Below are 20,549 nucleotides of genomic sequence, written 5' to 3' on the forward strand. Positions count from 1 at the left end.
GGCGACCACGCTCTGCGCAGCGGCGTCCGGGCCTCGGGGTCTCCCGCCCGCCCGCCGTCTCGGCTGATGCTGAGGGTCCGTCCCCATCCCGGGCCGAGGGGACCGGCCGGGGCGCCCAGCCGGGCCGGGGGCCGGAGCCCGAGCCTGAGCCAGCGCTCGCGGCGCTCGTCAGAAGTTAAGGTAAGCAGGGCCACAATCGGCCGCTCTCAGCGCTGAATGGTGGAGTTTACGTCTCGGTGATTTATGGCTGCAGACTTAAATCTCGGTTCAAGAAGAGTTCACAGGCCGGAGCTTCCTTCCCGGCAGTGACTGATACCCTTACACTTCGAGTTCAGGCCGCTTTCCCATCCCCACCCCCACTCTTGCTCTCCCCTCAGCCCAGCCTCAACTTTTCTGGGTCGGGGAGGAAGGAGTGCACAGGGGGTGCGTGGGCTTTTCCTCGACCTCCTGCTCAAAGGCTCAAAGTCGGGGTGAAGGCTAGCTAAGAAGGGGAGGAAGTGGAAAGGAGAGGTTTCTGGACCAAGGAGGTCGAATTTGGGCACACCTTGTAGAGAGACAATAGGGCTTGCTTCTTGCATTCAGTTTAGTCCCTCCACTCTCTTTCAGATCTTGCATCTGGGGGTTATTGTCCAGAAACAGATCATTGCCAAGGAATCTTCCTCCACCCCCAGCCTTTGCTTAGGAGTATAAAGCAAAGTTTCCTGGCTGGCAAATCTCTAACTTCTTTACTAGGTTGCAAACTTTGGAGCCAATTCTGGGGAAATTCTGCGAGCTCCAAGGTGATTGCTGTCCCCAAACAATAGAAAAGATTTTGGTGGAATCTCTGAGTGGAAGTCATATTTTAATTTTATATGGTTGTTGTATGCTCTTTGATTTTTAAGGATATTTTTTGTTATTCTACAACACAATGCAAACTTGATGAAAGGTTTAAGTAAGCATCGGACTGGTGTAGCCTGTGACAATAGATTACCAAGTCACTAGAAATTTTGCATGTTCAAAATCTAGTTGATTTTGTTTTATCTAATATCTTGCTGTTCAAGTGTCTAGAGTAGTTTTCTTGATCTGACATTTTATTTTATACAGTATAAGTTTAGTATCTAAAAATTTTATAATGGCAGATATTAACACTGCCAAATGTAAAAAGAACTATTTTCAGTGGAAGAACATGAAACTGAGACATCAAATTGCTATTCAGTTTTAAATTTTATTTTACCCTATCCTTTATTTGCTTTGCATCTTGGTATCTGTACCTTCCTATCTATTTCTAAAAGACAAACAATACTCTAGGGCTCATGATCATGCACAGGAACTCTGAATAAGGGATGCTGTAATTTTTAATTGAAGTTCTGGAAAATTAATTGTGCTTGTTTTCCAGATGTTGGTCTGATTGTTGGTTTAATAATGAAATCTATGGGAGTACATTATTTAAAATGAAATTATAATCACCCACTGGTAAATGCTTATTACATTATTATGTATTTTTTAGTTAACATCTGCTCTTCCAGGAAAAGTTGAATAACTCTGAAACTCTGTATACATAGAGCATGAAGTGTAAACCATTTTCTTTAGCAATTTGTCCTTACAATTTTCTTAATGATTAGAGAGGAACTAACATTCTGAGTGTGTGTGTGGATATATGAAACTCACATGAAACTTTTTCTGAGAACTAGAGACTGATTGTGCAAAGGCTGAAAACAAAAAGAAAACAGATTTTACTTTTGCAAACTTTCCAAATGAAAAAGGATTGAGAAGCTTTTCAATTGCTTTTTTAGATTTTCAGTGTTACCCTTTACTTGATGTTTCTGAAGCAGGTAAATAGGCAAGTAACAAATATCAACAACAGCAGCATACAAAGATCAGGGAACTCTGGCAGAATTTTATGGCTTGTGCTTCCATGCCTTGTCCGGAGCCAAATGACCCCCATACATCAAATTACATAGCAGTTTCTAAGACAGAACCTATTATCATTATGTGGGAAGGAGAGTTCAAGCCGTGGTCATGGAGATGAACGCTGGTTTTTCAGGTTCCTGGTGGGTTGTTTTTTTCTCTAATCCATCATGTTTTAACAGGTAGAATTTGATAGTTGTCCTGAATAACAGCACCTCAGAAAGTCCAAATCAGAAGGGTCTGGGAACCTCCAATAACTGAGGAAAAGACATGGGGTGGTTTGCTGTGAAGTGTTTTGAGAAATAGGGGGAGCAAAAGAGCAAAGAACTATCCAGGGTTTGAGTTGTGACTTGCTGGATGGGGGTGTTGTTGGTCCCCCCAACACACACACACACACACACACACACATCTTTTCCACTCAGTTTTCTCTTCCCCCTTTTTGGCCACAAGGAGCTCATTTGGAGGACGTGGGCCCTATTCCTGAACAGGGGTAGACTTTACTGCCCAACAAGCTCAGCTTCTGAAATCCAGCACGAGCTAATAGGGTAATTAATTAAAATTCTTTTTAATGCAAACCTCTTTTGCAGACAGGAAGGGCCAAGAAAGAACTCAATGGGAAGTCACCCCATCTCAGTGCTGTTTTGGCAAGTATTAGTCCTAAAGCAGGGATTGAAGAAAAAACTGGTGACCCAGGCTTCTTGTCAGTTCCCCAAGATCCGCAGAGAGGAGTCTCGTGTCCTCTGGATGATGCCAAAGAGAGGAGATGGAGGGATAACCACGTTTCTTCTTCCCTGGAAAAGATCCCAACCTTACTCTTTCTAGCCTACCATGCCTCTCTCCTTTTGGACCTGGGCTCCAGGGACTCGGCTTCCAGCCCTCACTCATTCTCCTCTGTCCCCGGAAAATCCCCCAACTCCAGACGCAAGTTAAGCAAATATTTGTATCTGCCAGTAAATTCCAGCGGCTTTTTATAGCGCGGCTCCCTGCGCCCGGGGCCAAGTCGTGCTGCTAAATATTGCTGACCACTTTTTCTTTTATGGCTTTCATGTCACTTAGCTATTGAGAGTAAGATGGATTTGCGCAGAGCCCTCACCGCGCTGCGCTTCTCCCCCCCCCCCAGGTCTGCGTGGGGCGGCCATTGGCGGCGGAGCGTCACGTGACCGCGGGGGCGTGCCAATGTGCGCCCTCACGGGTGTCAAGCCCTGGTCAAGAGTGTGCGATCAAGATCCTGAAACAACGCGATGCAAAAAACGACCTACTACGACAGCTCAGGGATCTACGGTGGCTACCCCTACCAGGCAGCCAACGGGTTCGCTTATAATGCCAGTCAGCAGCCCTACACGGTGCCTGCCGCTCTGGGAGCCGAGGGCGAGTACCACCGACCGGCCTGTTCACTTCAATCACCCGCCAGCGCGGGGGGCCATCCCAAGGCACACGAGCTGAGCGAAGCGTGTCTACGCACCTTGAGCGGCCCACCTAGCCAGCCCCCAGGCCTAGGCGACCCTCCCCTTCCCCCACCGCCGGCCCAGGCAGCACCACCTGCCCCGCAGCCACCCCAGCCTCCACCGCAGCCCCCTGCGCCCACTCCTGCAGGCCCCCCGCCCCCCTCTTCTGTTTCCCCTCCTCAGAATGCCAGCAGCAATCCCACCCCAACCAACGCAGCCAAGAGCCCCCTGCTCAACTCGCCCACCGCGGCCAAACAAATCTTCCCCTGGATGAAAGAGTCGAGGCAAAATACAAAGCAGAAAACCAGCGGCTCCAGCTCAGGTAAAGGGGTACTTTCTGAAGGAGGGTCCTCTGGCTTGACTCCAGGCCCCAAAATTTAACCACAACAGCACAGTTTGGGAGCACTGGAACATTTCCAGAAATTCACCCCCCCCCAAAAAAAAAGGTTTTCAGGATCTTTGCAACTTAGGGAGATAAGGCCTTTGTGGGCCAAGAAACTCCAGAGACCTGATGAGAGTCTCCCTGGACCTCTCCAAGGACAAGCATAGCCTAGTGGAGTTGGAGTCTCTCATTTCACTTCTGAAGTTTTGATCTCTGCAGAGACATCCTGAGCTCCACTATCTCTCTTTAGGCACAGCTCCTTTATTCTAATGAAGCAGTGATATCCTCCGCATACTGAAATGTGCAGAGTAAAAGCAGGCCTAATCATCCTCCAAATCAGAATCAATGCTTTGTCTATCATCAGAGCCAATTTTTGCTCCAGCAGATGGAGTGGCTGCCTTACCTCTGGGAAGGCTTTGCTCGGACTTAATACAAGGAAGTCAGCACGGGGGTGGGGGTTAGCTTGTCATCCTAATGGGAACCACATGGGCCTCCTGAACTGGACTGTAGTGGAGGAAAGTTCCCCGGGCCCCCCCCTTTTCCTAGCATCTAGGTTACCTTTGCCCCTGTCTTTTCCATTTGCCAGTACTCTGCTCTGAGCTTGAGCATCTGGGCCCTCCAGAGCCAGGATTGGGGAGGAGGAGGTAGGAGAATAGGAGTGGTGGGCAAAGGTTTAGCAGGCTGCTGGATGACAAAGGAGCTCTAATGACTACAGCCCCTTTGAGGAGGCTGGGTCTCTACAACAAAAATAGATATCTTCAACAAGACCCTTCCTTTGGCCAGAGAAGGCCTTCCAGTTTGGGGTTTCCACGCTGCTCCTCCTCTCCTCTAGGTAGATTTTTAAGTTGGCAAGTGGAAGCTACTGTCTAATCAATTTAGACAGTGAGAGAGGAAAAGAAGGTTTGAGTGTGTGCCTTAGGGGACTCACATTTTAGTTACTGTGAAGGGAATAAAGATGTGAGACCTGCCCACAGGAAGCTTCTTGTTTAATGGATCTAGAGAACCAGTAAATGAGAAAGTGAGTAACTCCAGAGAGGAAATAGAGACGAAGAATAAACTGGGTGTTCTGCTTTTCTGTTCTTTCAGCCTTGGAGAAGCCTATAATTTGCTCTTTAGCTGAATGAAATACTAGCTATTTATACTGTTTTCCCATCCAGGAGACAGGACAGCATCTATTTCCTACTCCTGTCTGGGCCCTAACAGCAGAAGGGATCTGTAGGATCTGGAGAAAGGAAGGGCCAATCTGGGTCAGGAGCGGCGCGGAGCCGCAGGCAGCCCCTGACGCCGCTCTTCCTCTCTGTCCTGGCAGGCGAGAGCTGCGCTGGTGACAAGAGCCCGCCTGGGCAGGCTTCGTCCAAGCGCGCGCGCACGGCCTACACGAGCGCACAGCTGGTGGAGCTGGAGAAAGAGTTCCATTTCAACCGCTACCTGTGCCGCCCGCGCCGGGTGGAGATGGCCAACCTGCTGAACCTCACCGAGCGCCAGATCAAGATCTGGTTCCAGAACCGCCGCATGAAATATAAGAAGGATCAGAAGGGCAAGGGCATGCTGACGTCATCGGGGGGCCAGTCCCCGAGTCGCAGCCCCGTGCCCCCCGGCGCGGGCAGCTACCTGAACTCTATGCATTCGCTGGTCAACAGTGTTCCATACGAGCCCCAGTCGCCCCCGCCTTTCTCTAAGCCTCCCCAAGGCGCCTACGGGCTCCCTCCCAGCTCCTACCCTGCGGCCCTGCCCAGCTGTGCGCCCCCACCGCCCCCACAGAAGCGCTACGCACCGGCGGGGGCAGGCACTGGAGGCACCCCCGACTATGACCCGCAGGCTCACAGCCTGCAGGGCAACGGCAGCTATGGGACCCCACACTTACAGGGAAGCCCCGTCTTCGTGGGGGGCAGCTATGTGGAGCCCATGAGCAACTCTGGGCCGGCACTCTTCGGCCTAACTCACCTCCCCCATGCATCCTCGGCAGCCATGGACTACGGGGGCGCCGGGCCATTGGGCAGCGGTCACCACCACGGGCCAGGGCCAGGGGAGCCTCATCCCACCTACACGGACCTTACAGCCCACCATCCTTCTCAGGGAAGAATTCAGGAAGCGCCCAAGCTCACCCATCTGTGATGGTGGGCTGGAGCTGCGTGCCAGGAGAGTCCCCCCCTCGCCCTTCCTTTTCTTTCTTTTTCTTTCTTGTTTTAGGTTCTTCCTGCCCCTCCCTTTTCCCCTTTCCCCGTTTTGTTCTCTTCGGTAATGCATTTTTATAGTTTATGTGACGTAGCAATCTTGGTTGCTGGAATGGCTGTCAGTATCAGTAGCGATATTTATCCCTTCCCACCCCTCGCTCCGCCGCTGGCCCTGCACCCTTTATCTCCTTCACTCTTTGATCAGAAACAGGGTATATGAACAAATTTTCTAGTCTAGTTTTCAATGTGAATTTGTTCGTACTTTATGGCTCCCGAGGGGAAGCAATTACTTTTTTTTTTAAATTTTGTTTTTTAAATTGCACTTCTTGTAAAGAGCGAGAAAAAAAAATCAAAGGCGCTTTGAAACAGGGGCTCCCTGTGCAAGGATGACTAAGTGTACGTCTTTCCGTGTGTGTATGCTGGTGAACAGTCAGATTTATTTATATTTTTTTTGCAAGCATTGAATAGTCTAAGTTTTAAATATTATTTATCCCCATCCGTTCGTATTTATATTAAAGAAATTCTGTACCCTGGTTGTTCAGAAGGTTTCTTGGGCCTTTTGTTCAATGGTGTATTGGCGTACATATAAAATTTTTTATTTCAAAGGGAAATATAATTCCTTTATGAAAACGGTAATGATGCAATAAAACCATAGAGGATCCAGCGTTTGAAAACAGTGACTTAGGTTTGTAACATCCGGCAAAACTGAAAAAAAAAATCTGTAAACATGAAAAATGCTAGATTTGTTTTGAGAGTTCTACATTCCTTGCTGCTCACATTCTGAAAAACGAAACAAAAAAATAAAAGTTTTTATTCTGATTAATATCCGTGCTGAAAAAGGGTTCTTTGGCTGAAGACGTGGTCTGCGTGGAACTCAGGCAAAGGCGAACTGGCTGAGTAGGCCGCAGCAGGCAGCCCTGCGACTCCGCCGCGGGGCCCGGCCAGGCGGCTCTCCTGGAAGTTCCGCCAATTCTCGGGAAGAAGCTGCGGTTCCGGCAGCAGCAGCCCTGGAAACGCCACGCGGCCGGCCCGCTGCGCAGTCTGGTTTCCAGCTGCTGTGGAGGCAGGCGGAGGGCGCAAGGGCTTCGGGAGTGCAGTGTTCCGCAGAAACAAAGGCAGCCTTCCTCGAGGCGCGGCGGGGGTCGCACAGGTGCCCCGAGGCCCCGGGGAGAGATAATGCTGGGCGGTCCTCTCCTCCACGCTTTTCCTCAGGTCTCAGCCGACCAGTCTAAGCCAGAGCTCTCGCAGAGGATGCTGAGCACTTTCCACAGTTGGTCGAATTCCTGGTCTCCTTCGAGGATGTTTCTCGATCCATTATCGTGCCAGGATAAAAGAATCGCTCTCAAAATCGCCACATGGAGCTAAAGGAACTGAACTTTTCTAGGTCTCCAGCAAAAGGAAGGGTGAGCTCAGGAGTTTCCTTGAGCCCTTTCTTGGACTGCCTGTATCCCAGCATCAGTTTCCTCCTGGAATTTAGCATTTGACATTCTCTGGGTTTATTTCCTCTCCTTCCCTCCCAGCTTTCTTTTTATGGCCCCAGGGGGAGGGAGAGAGAGAAAGGAGATTGGTATCTTTCTAATAAAAATGCAATTGTATAAGTACTTCTTTCATTTGATGCTACAGGAGCGAAATATTACATTTCCACTCCTGTATTTAAGATAGGGTTGCTTACTGACTGGCTGGCAGAGGCAAAGGCAGTCACAGTGGGAAATATTTCCATCTTCAAATTAAAGAATGACTCAGAGAAGGAACCAAATTCAGAAAATGCAAATCTCAGTGCTGCATCCCCATCATCAGCCCCCCCTCAGAGGAACCTTCTGTATTTGGGGGATCAGGAGCACCTGATGTAAGAAATTAAGCCCCCATCCTTCCTGGATTGTATCTTTCAGAGGCAGAAGTGAAAATGTCGCCATTTTGTTTGCAATCCAAAATATTCATCATCATGGCCTCTTAACCCCCCCCTCCCCCACAGCTCCCTCAGAGGATCCTTAGAAGCAGACTCAGAAGATGTTTCTGGGTACCTGCTGCATCCCAATGCACTGATTTTAGGGAAGCTCCACGTTTTAAGAAAAAGGAAAAGGGTCTAAGGAGGATGCAAAGGCAGCCAGCTGCAGAGAGCTGGGTGTTTCTCTCACACCCAGAGGTGCTTTCCCCACATTTGTTCTGCAGTTCCTGATATGTTTTCTCTTCAAAGAGTTTGGTCTATGGGGGAAATTGATTTGCTTCCCCCATCTCAACCTCCCTCGAAAATATGGTGCCCACCAGAGAGGTTGGAAATCTGGTCTTTGTGAGAACTACAGCCTCTACCTCTTGGTCATTCATACTGGGCAGATCTGGAAGTCTTCTTTTTAAGTAAGCATTTTAGAAACATATATAAAATAACCTGGAAAATAAGGAGTACTATCTCTAGGGAAGGAGGGCATGGGGGGAGTAAGAAAGAAGAAGAGAGTGAGGGAAGAGAGAGAGAGAGAGAGAGAGAGAGTGAGAATGACAGAATGAGAATGAATCTCTATCCAAAGATTAAACTCTTTCAGAGATACCACTATTTGAAACCATTTCTAAAATCTACTCTTTAGCTGAGGGAAGAATGGTTTAGAAGCTTCCTCCTTTCCTCAGGGCAGATATTGTAAAATGAGATTCTAATATGATTTCCCATATCTTGCCAGTCAAGACATTCATTTTGGCTTTCAAAGAAAAAAATACTGATTTCACCCCCAGCTTCCTAGATATTAAAAAGAAATCCTTATTAAAATATCTCCTGAGTTAAAGTAATAGATTTGGGGAAGATTTCAATGTTGAGCAGTCTCAGAAAGAGGTTTTCTTCCAGATGGTATTTGAATTAAGGCAGCTGAGGCAGGCAGAAAGCTCTCACCCACGCAGCCCCTGACAAAGCCCAGTAATCTGGAGGCAGCACTGCTCCCTCTCCGAAACTCTCCTCCCTTTCACCCCTCAATATTTTCTAGTAAAAGCTAAGGCCCAAAGCCCACTATCCCAGAATCTGCAAAGCACCTTTCCTAAAAGCAGCCCTAGAACCCTTTCCACTGCCAAAAAATGTCTTTTAAAAGACTAGTTTTCCTTGTTTACTTGCGTTTCCTGCTCTCCTCTTTGCTCGGACACATTTGATCTTGGAAAGAGCTCGAAGCTGAAATGTGTTCTTAAGGGCCAGAAGCTGTCAAGGCTTTTGGTGAGAAAGATTGATCGCACCCAGACTTCCTTCAGAGCTTTGTTTGGAATAAAAGCAAGAAAACTGAAAAACTTCACATTTTCCAAAATACCATCTCTATCTGCAAGGCAAAGCTCTGGGCTGGTCAAAGTTGGAGGCCACTTTATATCTCATTTTCAACTCAAATCTCCTTCAATGCAGGGCTCAGAGATGGAGTCTTGCCCTTGCTTCTTGGTCAGCCTTTCTTGATTTCTGCGTATTTTTCTCCCCCACCAACCTCTCTCTCCTTGGCCATCAGAATGATTTATTTTCCTGCCATTGATGCCTGCCGGCCAGGAGAAGTCTGATCACTTGGTCCATTTCAAAAGAAGCAAAAGCGAATCACCATCCTCAGGGTTGGGGGGGGGCGGAAAGAGGTACCTTCAGAGCTCTCTGACTCTCTCTTCCTCTTCCCCTTTTCTTTCTGGCTTGATGGTTTTAAGGTAATTTTTTGGTACCTAAAAGTGTTATTGTTTGAACCCTCCAGCACTGTCAGTCTCAAGTCTCGGAATTGGGAAAAGAGAGAAAGAAGAAGAACCTTTATAATTCCTCTTTGGGTCGCCCTCTCCCGGCAGTGTTGTTTCCCACGACAGAACCCGGGTGCAAACCTCTCTGGTGCCCAAGGAATAGGAAGGTGTGAGAAGCAATTCAGACTGCCAAGGAGCACTTGCCGCATCTCAGCCAACCAGCCCCCAACCAGAGCGACAAGGACAAGAAGGGTAGGGAGAGAAGAAGGGAATAAGCGACTTCTCCCTTCCTGCTGATAACTTCCACCAGACTTCCTGGAAATCGGAAATACTCACCACACCCGAGCCCTAAGGGTATGAAACCCAGAAAGCCAGAAGCCGCCTGCGCCTGCTCAGGGCGGCATTTCTCTGGCTGGCCGCCGCCCTGACTACGGGGATTTGGACACATGGACCTGGTCTTGCTGTCTCTCTGGGCACATGCATCTATCTTTCTCCAGCCACTCCTGAGAAGTTGATGGCGCAGGGAGGTCGAGAAGCTTCGGGAGCCGCCTCCCGTTTTCAGCTTCCCGCCGGAGTCAGATGCAAAGCCGCCGTGGAAAAGCCGGCTAACAATGGGCCGGGGGCGCGGATTCCAGGCTGGACACTGAGAGGGGGGCGAGGGGCTGCGGGGGGGGGGGAGGAGAGGGGGATAGAAGAGAATGGGAGGGGGAAAGGGGAGAGGAGGAAAAAGAGGGAAAGAAAGAGAGAGGAAGGAAAACAGACAGAGGAGGGAGGGAGAGAGAGAGCGATATCAGTTCTGAGATCCAGTTACTGGTTTTTAGGAAAATTAGAGGAGGAAAGGGAAATAAAAGGGGAATCCCCCAATCTATCTCCTCTCTTTTCTTGCTCCTTCTCTCTCACCCTTCCTCTCTTTCTTCCTCTCTCGCTTCCTCTCTCCCTCTGTTCCTTCCTTCTGCCTTAACAGAACTTATGTGGCTGGGATTCCGGGGCCCTCGGGTGTCAAAACTTTGAAGATTAATGGATTACTTTGTTAATGACTGCAGGCGTCAGAGTGAGGTGCTTAAATGATTTGTGAGGTGCGAGGCGTCTTCCCGACAGTCCCAAACAATGCGCGGAGTGTGCGGGGGAGGCAGAGGGCAGCCGCTGGAGGGACCGGCAGCCAGGCTCTCACTCGCACACTCCCAGGCGCCCACACTAGGTCCTCGCGGATCAGGAGGCAGGCAGGCACCCTGGCCCCCGGGCACTCCTGGGCACTCCCCCCCACACCCGTATATATGTATTTTTGCCATGAAAAAAGTGTAAATAAAGCCTCTCTGGCCCCCAATGAGGCGTTCCTTCCCGACTTTTTTGGATCAATCAAACAGACAGTGGCTTCTTTTGATTAAAGCCCAAATTGTCATTGGGCAGAAGCAATCATGTGACAGCCAATTCGGTCCAATTTCAACCTTGTCTCCATGAATTCAATAGTTTAATAGTAGCGCGGTCCCCATACGGCTGTAATCAGTGAATTAGAAAAAAAACACCCCAGCAGCGATCTTCTATGATAGATTTTTTTTTTCCTCCGCGCTCGCCTTTTTCCTGGGCCTTGCCCCCCCAAAGCCCCTCCAAAAGAGGGAACTTTTTCTCCGAGGGGGCTCCAAGGAGAAGGCCATGAATTACGAATTTGAGCGAGAGATTGGTTTTATCAATAGCCAGCCGTCGCTCGCTGAGTGCCTGACATCTTTTCCCCCTGTCGCTGATACATTTCAAAGTTCATCAATCAAGACCTCGACGCTTTCACACTCGACACTGATTCCTCCTCCTTTTGAGCAGACCATTCCCAGCCTGAACCCGGGCAGTCACCCTCGCCACGGCGCTGGCGGCCGCCCCAAGCCGAGCCCCGCGGGCAGTCGCGGCAGCCCGGTGCCCGCCGGCGCCCTGCAGCCGCCCGAGTACCCCTGGATGAAGGAGAAGAAGGCGGCCAAGAAAACCGCTCTGCCGCCCGCCGCCGCCGCCACCACCGGCCCTGCCTGCCTCAGCCACAAAGGTCAGTCCAAAGACTTGGCCCCAGGTCCCCCGGACCCCCTTGCCCCTCTGGGCTGCCCTGAGAGCGGGTATGGGGGAGGGGAGCCTGGGCTGGAAGAGAAGGGGGAGTGGGAGAGATGCCTGGCTGCCTTTTCCCTGCCCCTATGGGCTCAGGAGTGGGTTTGATGGAGAGGAAAGGGATCCTGCGCTCCACAATGAGACATATATATTTTTAGGAAGGGGGGGGGGGAACTTTCCCTAACTTGTGTAATGTGGGATGATTTATTTGAGTTGGAACTGACCTCCTCTTGTCTAGTTGTCCTAGAGTTTGGCTTTTTGACAGTAATGAAGAGTGATAGATCGCTCTTGCTCAGCTAAGCAGCTGATGCATTAATTATAAATTGTGTTGTGGCTAATATAAAGTTTGCTCCCGGATGAAGAGGTTGGGGGAGCCACAGACAGGAATTTGATAGAGGTGGAAGAGATGGGGCTTCCCCAGGCTGGGCTCCCAGGAAAGGCAGCACAATAGCTCTACTGCATCCAGGGGCGGCCATTTTGTTGCAGTTGATCTTTTCTGCTATATTTATTCTCCAGTGGAATAACCCCGCTCGGACCCCTCCACCTCCAACTGTGCGTGTGTCTCTTGTTGGTTTCCCTTTCCGCAGAATCCCTGGAAATCGCCGATGGCAGCGGCGGGGGATCGCGGCGCCTGAGAACTGCTTACACTAACACCCAGCTTTTAGAGCTGGAAAAAGAATTTCATTTCAACAAGTACCTTTGCAGACCCCGAAGGGTGGAGATTGCAGCGTTGCTGGATTTGACCGAGAGACAAGTGAAAGTGTGGTTTCAGAACCGGAGGATGAAGCACAAGAGGCAGACCCAGTGCAAGGAGAACCAAAACAGCGAAGGGAAATTTAAAAGCCTTGAGGACTCAGAGAAAGTGGAGGAGGACGAGGAAGAGAAGTCACTCTTTGAGCAAGCCCTCAGCGTCTCTGGGGCCCTTCTGGAGAGGGAAGCTTACACTTTTCAGCAAAATGCCCTCTCCCAGCAGCAGGCTCCCAATGGACACAATGGCGACTCCCAAAGTTTCCCAGTTTCGCCTTTAACCAGCAATGAGAAAAATCTGAAACATTTTCAGCACCAGTCACCCACTGTTCCTAACTGCTTGTCAACAATGAGCCAGAACTGTGGAGCTGGCCTAAACAATGACAGTCCCGAGGCCCTCGAGGTCCCTTCTTTGCAGGACTTTAACGTTTTCTCCACAGATTCCTGCCTGCAGCTTTCAGATGCAGTCTCACCGAGTTTGCCAGGTTCCCTCGACAGTCCTGTAGATATTTCAGCTGACAGCTTTGACTTTTTTACAGACACACTCACCACAATCGACTTGCAGCATCTGAATTACTAAAAACATTAAAACAAAACAAAGCATCACAAAACAAAAACCCCTTTGACCAGGTGGTTTTGCCTTCTTTTATTCCGGGAGTTGGTTTTTATTTTATTTTTTATTTCCCCCATCCCTCCTTTAAATGGTGAGGCTTCTCTCTTCAGTGATTCCCCTGACTCAGTTTTAGAGCCATCTCTTACAGTTTATGTTGGAATTTTTGTTGTTTTAAACCTATCCAACAACCATCTATGTGATTTTCCTGAAAACAATATATGAGGCCTGCAAGAAAGTGATCGTAAATTGTATGATCACTTTCTTTTTATTTTTGTATTACATTAGGATGCATTGTCATGCGTATTTTTGGTAGAATAAATTCTCCTTTGCTATAAGTAACTTTCTTATTTTTTTCTCCCCCTCTTTCTTGAGGCTCTTAATGGTTTCTTTTTTCTTTTTAGTCTAATTTGGTAAATAAAATTCTGGTCACAATTTATCTTCTTTTTCAATTTTAATATATTAATGTTAAGGTGGCATGTTTAAAGTCTTCAATAGAGAGCAACAAAGAAAGCCAGAAAATGGCTAGGGCTTCTGACAAGTGGCTTTTGTTTTTTGGCTTTTGCTTTTATTTTTTGAAGGAAATGGATTTTGTTTTTTCATGTAGAGGCTCAAGCCATAGATTTAAAATAGTAATAGAAACAGGATTGGGCAGCCTAAGAATTGGGCCAATCCCAAGCTTTTTAAAGTGGAGAAATAAAGTGCCTACAGAAACCCCCAGCTCTAGGAATGAGTAAAGTGGAGTTTCTTGAACAAGCTACCAGTCTCCAGGTCAATAACTAAGTTATCAACAATTCATTTATTTATACACGTTTGTTTGAAACATCTACATTCCGACCCCTCCCCCACCCCCACCCCCAGCCCCAGCCCGCGCACATTTTCCGTGTGGTTGATTAATCGCCCAGCTGTTGATGGCTTCAGGCAAAACAGACCTAAAAGATAGAGAAAAACAAAAACAGAACAATGGTTACTAGCTGCAAAATGCATGTCAGAAGGGTTCTTTCCAATTGCCTGTTCAGTCATTCTAGGATTCCTTTTTTTTCAGGGTCAGAAAAATCAATATTTCATTCTTAAATCTGTTTACATTGCTAATAATGGATCATTAAAGCTTTGAAGTCAGGTTAGCAAGTTGAGATTTAAAATGGGAGTGTTTCTGCACCCTAGATTATATATTAACCCAGTTTCTTAGACAGCGAAAGAGAAGAAGCACTTTAAATGAAATATCAATAAAATGTGATCTAGGGTGTGTTACTGAGCTGTTTCTTCCCCCTTCTTGTGTTTCCCCATGTTTATTTTTCCCTTTCTGAGCTCTGTTCTGAGGGCTACTACTTACCGTGAGAAAATGCAGCAACATGTGTGTGTGAGGCGAGTTAGGAACCCAGCTCTTAGCAGCAAAGCCTTGCACGTTATAACGCAAAAGCGATCTTTCTTCATGTGTTTGCTCCCTACCTTTTCTCACCCCTTCCTTCACCCGCTAAATTCCGGCAGCGGCTGCATTGCATGGGGACCGCAGCCGGTTTCTGGCCCAGGCTCCGCGCCGAGCAGGGCGTCCCGGCTGCGGCCAGGGCTGCGCCGCTCCTGGATGCAATTCGTTCTAAGCTCATAAATCAAACGCTTTCTATGAATGAGAATGTCATCAAAGAGATCAATTGCAGGAACACATGCACAAATAAAAATCCTCTTACGTATTTGCCGGGGATCCCCGTCCGAAAGCATTAAGTTAGAAGGCGTTTAGTCATAATTCATTTTTATTGCTCTTTTAAAACAACAGCTTGGCTCAGCCGCGGATGCCAGGAACAGCTCGGGGCCTCGGCGGCGTTTTGTCTCTTCGCTCGCTCCCTCTCTTTCTAGTGGAAGAGCCCTCTAAGAGGCGCTTTGAGCCGAGAAGCGGTTGGCAGACGGTCATTTTAATCGTGACTAAGGTTGTCTTTCTCTCCTGGGGCGATTAGAGACTTGAGCTCGAGTCTTGGGTCCCTGCCTTACTTTCCGAGAGGACCAAGGGTCCCCTGCTCGCCAGAATGCCCCCTAGGGTTCCTCGGGAATGGGGGCTGGGGAAGGATCCAAGCTACCAGAGCTTGCGTGCTCAAGGCCAGGGGAAAGCTATCTCAGTGAGCCGCTCCGGGAGAGAGGCTCCCTGGGCAGCCACCGTGGAGGGGAGCAGGCTGGGCTGCGAATGTTGGGTGGCGGGAAGCCGCTCGTAGAGGCGGGTGGGTGGTTGGCCTGAGTGTGAGTTTGAGATCCCAAAGAAAACACCCCACCTAGGCTCTCCAGAAAAGAGGTCAGGAGAAAGAGAGGTGGAGGGAGAGGAGTGTAGAGGCCAAGAACTGACAGAGGCGAGAGAGCCGCTGAGGCCTGGGGGGGGGGGTAGTGAGGGGGTGGCCTTGTGGCCGGCGTCCTGAGGTCTGGGGGGTGATGGTGGTGCGTACATGCTGCCGAAGAGGCCCCCAAAGGGCGTGAAGGAGATTGGCTTGTTTGGAGAGCAGATCGCCTGCATTGTCAGCACTGACCCACTCACATCTTGCCCCTGCCCCACAGGAGCACTTTCCCCATCGCTGGAGGCCTGGCCCTCTCAAAGAAGCCGCCTCCAGGAGGGCCTTCTTGCCTTTCCTCCTTCTCCGGATAAAGTTCCCCAGGAGCTGAAACTGGGGTGTGTGTGTGCACGCGTGCGCACGCAGGGGGTACAATGGGGGATGGGACAGGGGTAGTGCTGGTGGTGGTGGGTTTGCAGCCCGTGCGCCCTATTAACTATGCTTGGGGTAGGTCAAACGTCACTGTGAAATATTCCAAAAGGAAATGTTTAAGGAAAAAATTTATTGATATTGAGATTGAGGGAGTCTAGCGCCAAAGGTCTGCTGCATAGACTTTCCCTCTTGATTGGACAGGTTTTGAGGGAACTTCTGTATGTGGAGTACAGAACACAGAAGCCTGAAAGGGTGACCAGCACATTTGAAACGTGTCTGCGTTTTCCTAATAGCGAAGGGGAAATGGGGGGAGCTGGAATCCCAAACCCACACACACTCCTCACTATTAATTTCATCTGTCTGATCTGATGTTGCAAAGTAAAATCTATGCAGCTTTGGCTACAAGCTTCTTAGATAATCTCTGGATTTTTCCTACTTAAGAATTCGTCGCTTCTCAGACTCTGGCCTTTTCTCACTACAAGCCCAGGGGTGACAAAAAAACTAATAGTAAACAGCAGTTAACAACTCCAGCCACATCACTGTAGGATGAGAGTGACGGAGAACAGGACCCCTGCCCCGGTATGACACTCAGAATTGCACTTGTCTCTCTAGGGAAAGACTTGAGGGTTCACACAAGCCACTACACAGTCCGTTGGAAATGGTGGGAGATATTGTTGAGGAAGAAGAAAGTGTCTCGTTCACCCTCAGCCATCTGTCCACCGCCCCTTCCACCTGCCAGCCCCCATCCCCTCCAGACGTACAGTAGACCGCGGAGGGGGGTAGGCGTTGGAAAGAGGCGGCTCTCCTACTCCTAACATTCCCTTCCAGAAAACTAGAAACGTGACGGGCGGGAGTTCGGCACACTTTGCAGGAGCCGTGGTCTGACCCAGTGAGGCCTGTGCCAGAGCGCGCAGGCTCTGGGGTTCTGAGGAGCCGGCAGATGGCCTGCAGCTCAGCTCGGCCCGGCCCCCACGCTGCCCACGTCTGCTATCGTCACCGCCCCCCTCACCCCCGCCTCCTACCCCTCAAACTGCAGCCCAGTAGCTCCGGATCCCGGAGGAGAAAAGCTGAGTGGGGAGGAAAAGGGGGCGGAGGGCGAGGCAAGAGGGAGGGCCGAGAAGAGCCCGGCCGAGCTAGGCCTTTTCCAGCCAGCTCCAAAACAGGCGCTCGCCCTCCCCGGGAGTCGAATTACAGAAGCTCCTCATTGCCATGCTAATGGCGATCGGGGGTTAGGGAGACCCTCCTGGGAGAAGGGAAGTTTCTTTTCTCGCTCTCTTCCCCTCCACACCCACCGGCTTCCCCCTCAGACCCTCTTCTGTGCCCTGCCCTCTCCATTTCGAGCTTGGAGAGCCTCGCACTCCGCCATCATTCTCTGAGCTCCTCACAATCCCACGACCTCACGGCCGGGGCGGTCCTGGGCCGCTCCGGGGCCCGATTTCCACCCTTCCCGCCAGGCGCGCGCCGGACTCAGCCGGGGTAGTAGCGGCCACCCCACGGACTCTGGCCCCCCGATTCCCGCCCCAGGAGGGTCGGGAGCCCTCTGCCCTTCTCACCTCTTTCCGAGCCCGGCAGGGAGGGGGGCGGGGACGGGGGGGGTGTGATGCCTCCCAGCCCCCGCCTCCCGGAGTGGGGGCGACCGGTGTCGGGCGCGCGCAGAAGGCAGCCTCGGCTCCCCTAGGCCCCAGCGCTCCAAATCTGCCATCGCAGCCGCCGCAGCTGCCGCCGCCGCCGCAGCTGCCTGGGGGGGCGACTGCGCGTCACCTAGGCGGAGGAGCGCCAGGGATTTAAATGCCACTGAAACGGTGATCCATCACCGCCGGAGCCGGCAAACTTTCGCAGGAGGCTCAGGCATTGGCTGACAAAGTCACGTGCCCCTCCCCTAGCGCCCTCCGCCCTCCGCCCCCCCCTCTTGCGCACTGTACATTCATATCATTTTTCTTCTCCGGCCCCATGGAGGAAGTGAGAAAGTTGGCACGGTCACCCAGGGCTTCACAGGACACGGTCACTCAGTGACAGATGGACAATGCAAGAATGAGCTCCTTTCTGGAATACCCCATCCTTAGCAGTGGCGACTCGGGGACCTGCTCGGCGCGAGCCTACCCCTCTGACCATGGGATTACAACTTTCCAGTCGTGCGCGGTCAGTGCCAACAGCTGCAGCAGCGACGACCGTTTCTTAGTGGGCAGGGGGGTGCAGATCAATTCACCCCACCACCACCACCACCACCATCACCACCCCCAGCCGGCCACTTACCAGACTTCTGGGAACCTGGGGGTGTCCTACTCCCACTCGAACTGTAGTCCAAGCTATAGCGCGCAGAACTTTGGTGCGCCTTACAGCCCCTACGGGTTAAATCAGGAAGCAGACGTAAGTGGCGGGTACCCCCCGTGCGCTCCCGCAGTTTACTCTGGAAATCTCTCATCTCCCATGGTCCAGCATCACCACCACCACCAGGGTTATGCCGGGGGCTCGGTGGGCTCACCTCAATACATTCACCACTCATATGGACAAGAGCACCAGAGCCTGGCCCTGGCTACGTATAATAACTCCTTGTCCCCTCTCCACGCCAGCCACCAAGAAGCTTGTTGCTCCCCTGCATCAGAGTCATCTCCAGCCCAGACCTTTGACTGGATGAAAGTTAAAAGAAACCCTCCCAAAACAGGTCAGTCCTGCCGGACAGAGGATGCATCTCGTTGATTCAATAGGAGCTGGTTTGCTTAGTTTCCAAAACTATTAGTTTTTTTAAAGAAGGGTTCTTGCTTCTGGCTAGGGTTGTAGGGTGCAGGGAGTGTGGCCAGTGTATTGGGGGAAAGGAGTCTGTAGGACTGGTGTGTTTTCAAAGGGTGTGAGATTTAAATGTTCTGGATGTAGGAAGTGTGTGTGTGTGTGTGTGTGTGTGTGTGTAGTGTTGGTGGTGATGGTGCTCTGTTAATATCACCAGGTTCCATTAATCACTAGTCGTACCACGCTAATGACTGGCTTCAGGTTAACACTTTTCACCTCATCACTCAGCCTCCCCCGACCGTTTTGTGTTGAGAAGTTCATGATCTACCCTTTACCTGAATATTCTGAGGTGTGTAGGTGATGCCTATACATTTAAGTATTTTTACCTTGTTCTCTCTTCCCTTCCCACTTTACCTCAGGGAAAGTTGGCGAGTACGGTTATGTGGGTCAACCTAACGCTGTGCGCACCAACTTCACCACCAAACAGCTCACAGAGCTGGAGAAAGAGTTCCACTTCAACAAATACCTGACGCGCGCCCGCAGAGTGGAGATTGCCGCGTCCCTGCAGCTCAATGAGACCCAGGTGAAGATCTGGTTCCAGAATCGAAGAATGAAGCAAAAGAAACGTGAGAAGGAGGGGCTCTTGCCCATCTCACCGGCCACCCCGCCCGGAGGCGAAGAAAAGGCCGAGGAATCTTCAGAGAAATCCAGCTCCTCACCCTGCGTTCCTTCTCCGGGGTCTTCTACCTCAGACACTCTAACTACCTCCCACTGAGGCCGCCCCAGTCCCAGACTCCTGCAGCCCGGGGCTGGGATCCTTTACCCAAAGCACACTGTTAGCTTATCTTTCTTTCCATTTTCGGTCTTTCTTCCTTCCTGATCCTATCTGGGGAGCTTATGGCCAGGATAATATGTTTCCAGATCATTCTAGGCCAAAGACTCAGTAGGAGGTTAACTCCTGAATTCAGAATGGGTGCCAGCCTCAATTTCTGATGATCTCTAACATTGCTCTGCGATTTTTAGGAGATTTCCACAGAACCTGCTCTTCCTTTCAGATGTCCTTTGCTAGCAGAAACATGTCAGAGGGAGGCATCTCACCTTTTATCTCACTGTATTTACAGCTCTCCCTTACCTTGCCCTTAAAAGTAAAATATAGAGAAAGGAGAGAGTCCAGGAGCTCATGAAGAAGAGATGCACTATGAGTGTGTTTACACAATTAATTCATCTTTAATTTAATTAAGTTTCTTGTGTGTGAGTTTGCTGATTGTAAATACTTTGTCCTAAGAGATTTATCTTTATACAAGTTTTCTAGAGATGTTTAGATTAGGTGACTAAATCAGACAGGGTAGTCAAACTCTCAAAACTGGTACAATTTTATATGTAATTATAGGTGAAAGAATAAATTCCCTCATTTAAACCCAACCAGATGCTCAGATGGTAGCCTCAATTTCTTCTTTTGCTGAGTTAAGAAGGCCTGTAGAGCACAAGGTTTAGAAACCTGGCTTCCTGTGCTGAATCTCTCCCCAACTCTACCTACCCTTTTCTTCTTGTTTCCCTGGCCACCCTCCATTTAAAATTTGTGCTGGTTTATTCAGAACCTAAAGGTGTTACTCAAATCAACTTCTTTTCAAAGTAATCTTAGCTGAATATGGTGTATTTTCAGCTCAGTTGTTAATGTGATGGATGGCACAATGAATGTATATTTTGTGTGATTCGTGAATAGTCTTTTGCATGTCGCACAATGTTTTGATGTTCCTGAAGTATCACACTGAGTTCTATCAGTTTATTCTTTGTGAGCCTATGATATTCCTCATTTCCTGTACAATCATGAACAGCTCTGAGATCCTGAAGTGATGTGATCCAGAGCAAAATTTACGGGTCTTACAATGTCTGTAATAAATATATTCAAGTTTCAGGTATGTTTTAAGGATCTGTGTATTTGGGTGGGTTACAGTTTGTGGCTTCATACCATACACAGTTGGCTAATTTCATGTGGAAAAGAGAAGGATGATATGTGTTTCCAAAGAAGTGGGCCTTTTCTTGAATAAAAGGAAGTGCTTTCCATTATCATGCAGCTGAAACTTCCCCTATGAGTGTAATTTCACATAACCAATGTCTATTTAATGTATTGATTCTCCTTAAAATAAC

General features: G+C 49.7%; 3 protein-coding genes across 11 annotated transcripts in view; all 3 read left to right on the top strand.

Moving 5' to 3' along the window:
• Window positions 1-6,711, top strand: part of Hoxa3 (homeobox A3) — a 42,663-nt gene extending 35,952 nt beyond the window's left edge. For 6 of the 8 annotated variants that reach the window (XM_087206603.1, XM_087206604.1, XM_087206605.1 and 3 more), the window contains 2 exons: window positions 3,008-3,654; window positions 5,024-6,711. In XM_087206603.1, the coding sequence (XP_087062729.1) occupies window positions 3,129-3,654; window positions 5,024-5,829 (1,332 nt within the window). In that variant the 5' untranslated portion in view covers window positions 3,008-3,128 and the 3' untranslated portion in view covers window positions 5,830-6,711. Of the gene's footprint in view, window positions 1-41; window positions 181-2,474; window positions 3,655-5,023 lie in introns of those variants that run through there. The other 2 variants (XM_013070278.3, XM_021254091.2) reach the window with 2 other exon arrangements.
• Window positions 6,712-10,262: 3,551 nt separating this feature from the next.
• On the top strand, window positions 10,263-14,242 carry Hoxa2 (homeobox A2). The gene is made up of 2 exons (XM_004839521.3): window positions 10,263-11,583; window positions 12,227-14,242. The coding sequence occupies exons 1-2, from the start codon at window positions 11,208-11,210 to the stop codon at window positions 12,964-12,966; spliced, it is 1,116 nt and encodes a 371-aa protein (XP_004839578.1). The 5' UTR covers window positions 10,263-11,207; the 3' UTR covers window positions 12,967-14,242.
• A 3,272-nt stretch (window positions 14,243-17,514) lies between these two features.
• Window positions 17,515-20,475, top strand: Hoxa1 (homeobox A1). 2 transcript variants are annotated; one of them, XM_004839522.3, is made up of 2 exons: window positions 17,515-18,339; window positions 18,821-20,475. In XM_004839522.3, exons 1-2 carry the CDS (start codon window positions 17,694-17,696, stop codon window positions 19,174-19,176), a joined length of 1,002 nt encoding a protein of 333 aa, XP_004839579.1. In that variant the 5' UTR covers window positions 17,515-17,693; the 3' UTR covers window positions 19,177-20,475. The 2 variants fall into 2 exon arrangements, with proteins under 2 accessions (XP_004839579.1, XP_021109754.1); XM_021254095.2 differs by lacking the exon at window positions 18,821-20,475 and having other exon boundaries at window positions 17,515-18,044; window positions 18,248-18,304.
• Window positions 20,476-20,549: the final 74 nt, after the last annotated feature.

This window comes from Heterocephalus glaber, unplaced genomic scaffold (assembly GCF_053883595.1).
Source record: "Heterocephalus glaber isolate CG9 unplaced genomic scaffold, H.glaber_assembly_v1.0 deba00000676, whole genome shotgun sequence".
Taxonomy (NCBI): domain Eukaryota; kingdom Metazoa; phylum Chordata; class Mammalia; order Rodentia; family Bathyergidae; genus Heterocephalus; species Heterocephalus glaber.

Excerpts from the sequence above, each read along its gene's own strand:
- Hoxa2 (XM_004839521.3), top strand. The coding sequence starts at position 11,208 with ATGAATTACGAATTTGAGCGAGAGATTGGTTTTATCAATAGCCAGCCG. Across the intron at positions 11,584-12,226 it reads TGCCTGCCTCAGCCACAAAG|AATCCCTGGAAATCGCCGAT; the intron begins GTCAGTCCAAAG and ends CCCTTTCCGCAG.
- Hoxa1 (XM_004839522.3), top strand. The coding sequence starts at position 17,694 with ATGGACAATGCAAGAATGAGCTCCTTTCTGGAATACCCCATCCTTAGC. Across the intron at positions 18,340-18,820 it reads AAGAAACCCTCCCAAAACAG|GGAAAGTTGGCGAGTACGGT; the intron begins GTCAGTCCTGCC and ends ACTTTACCTCAG.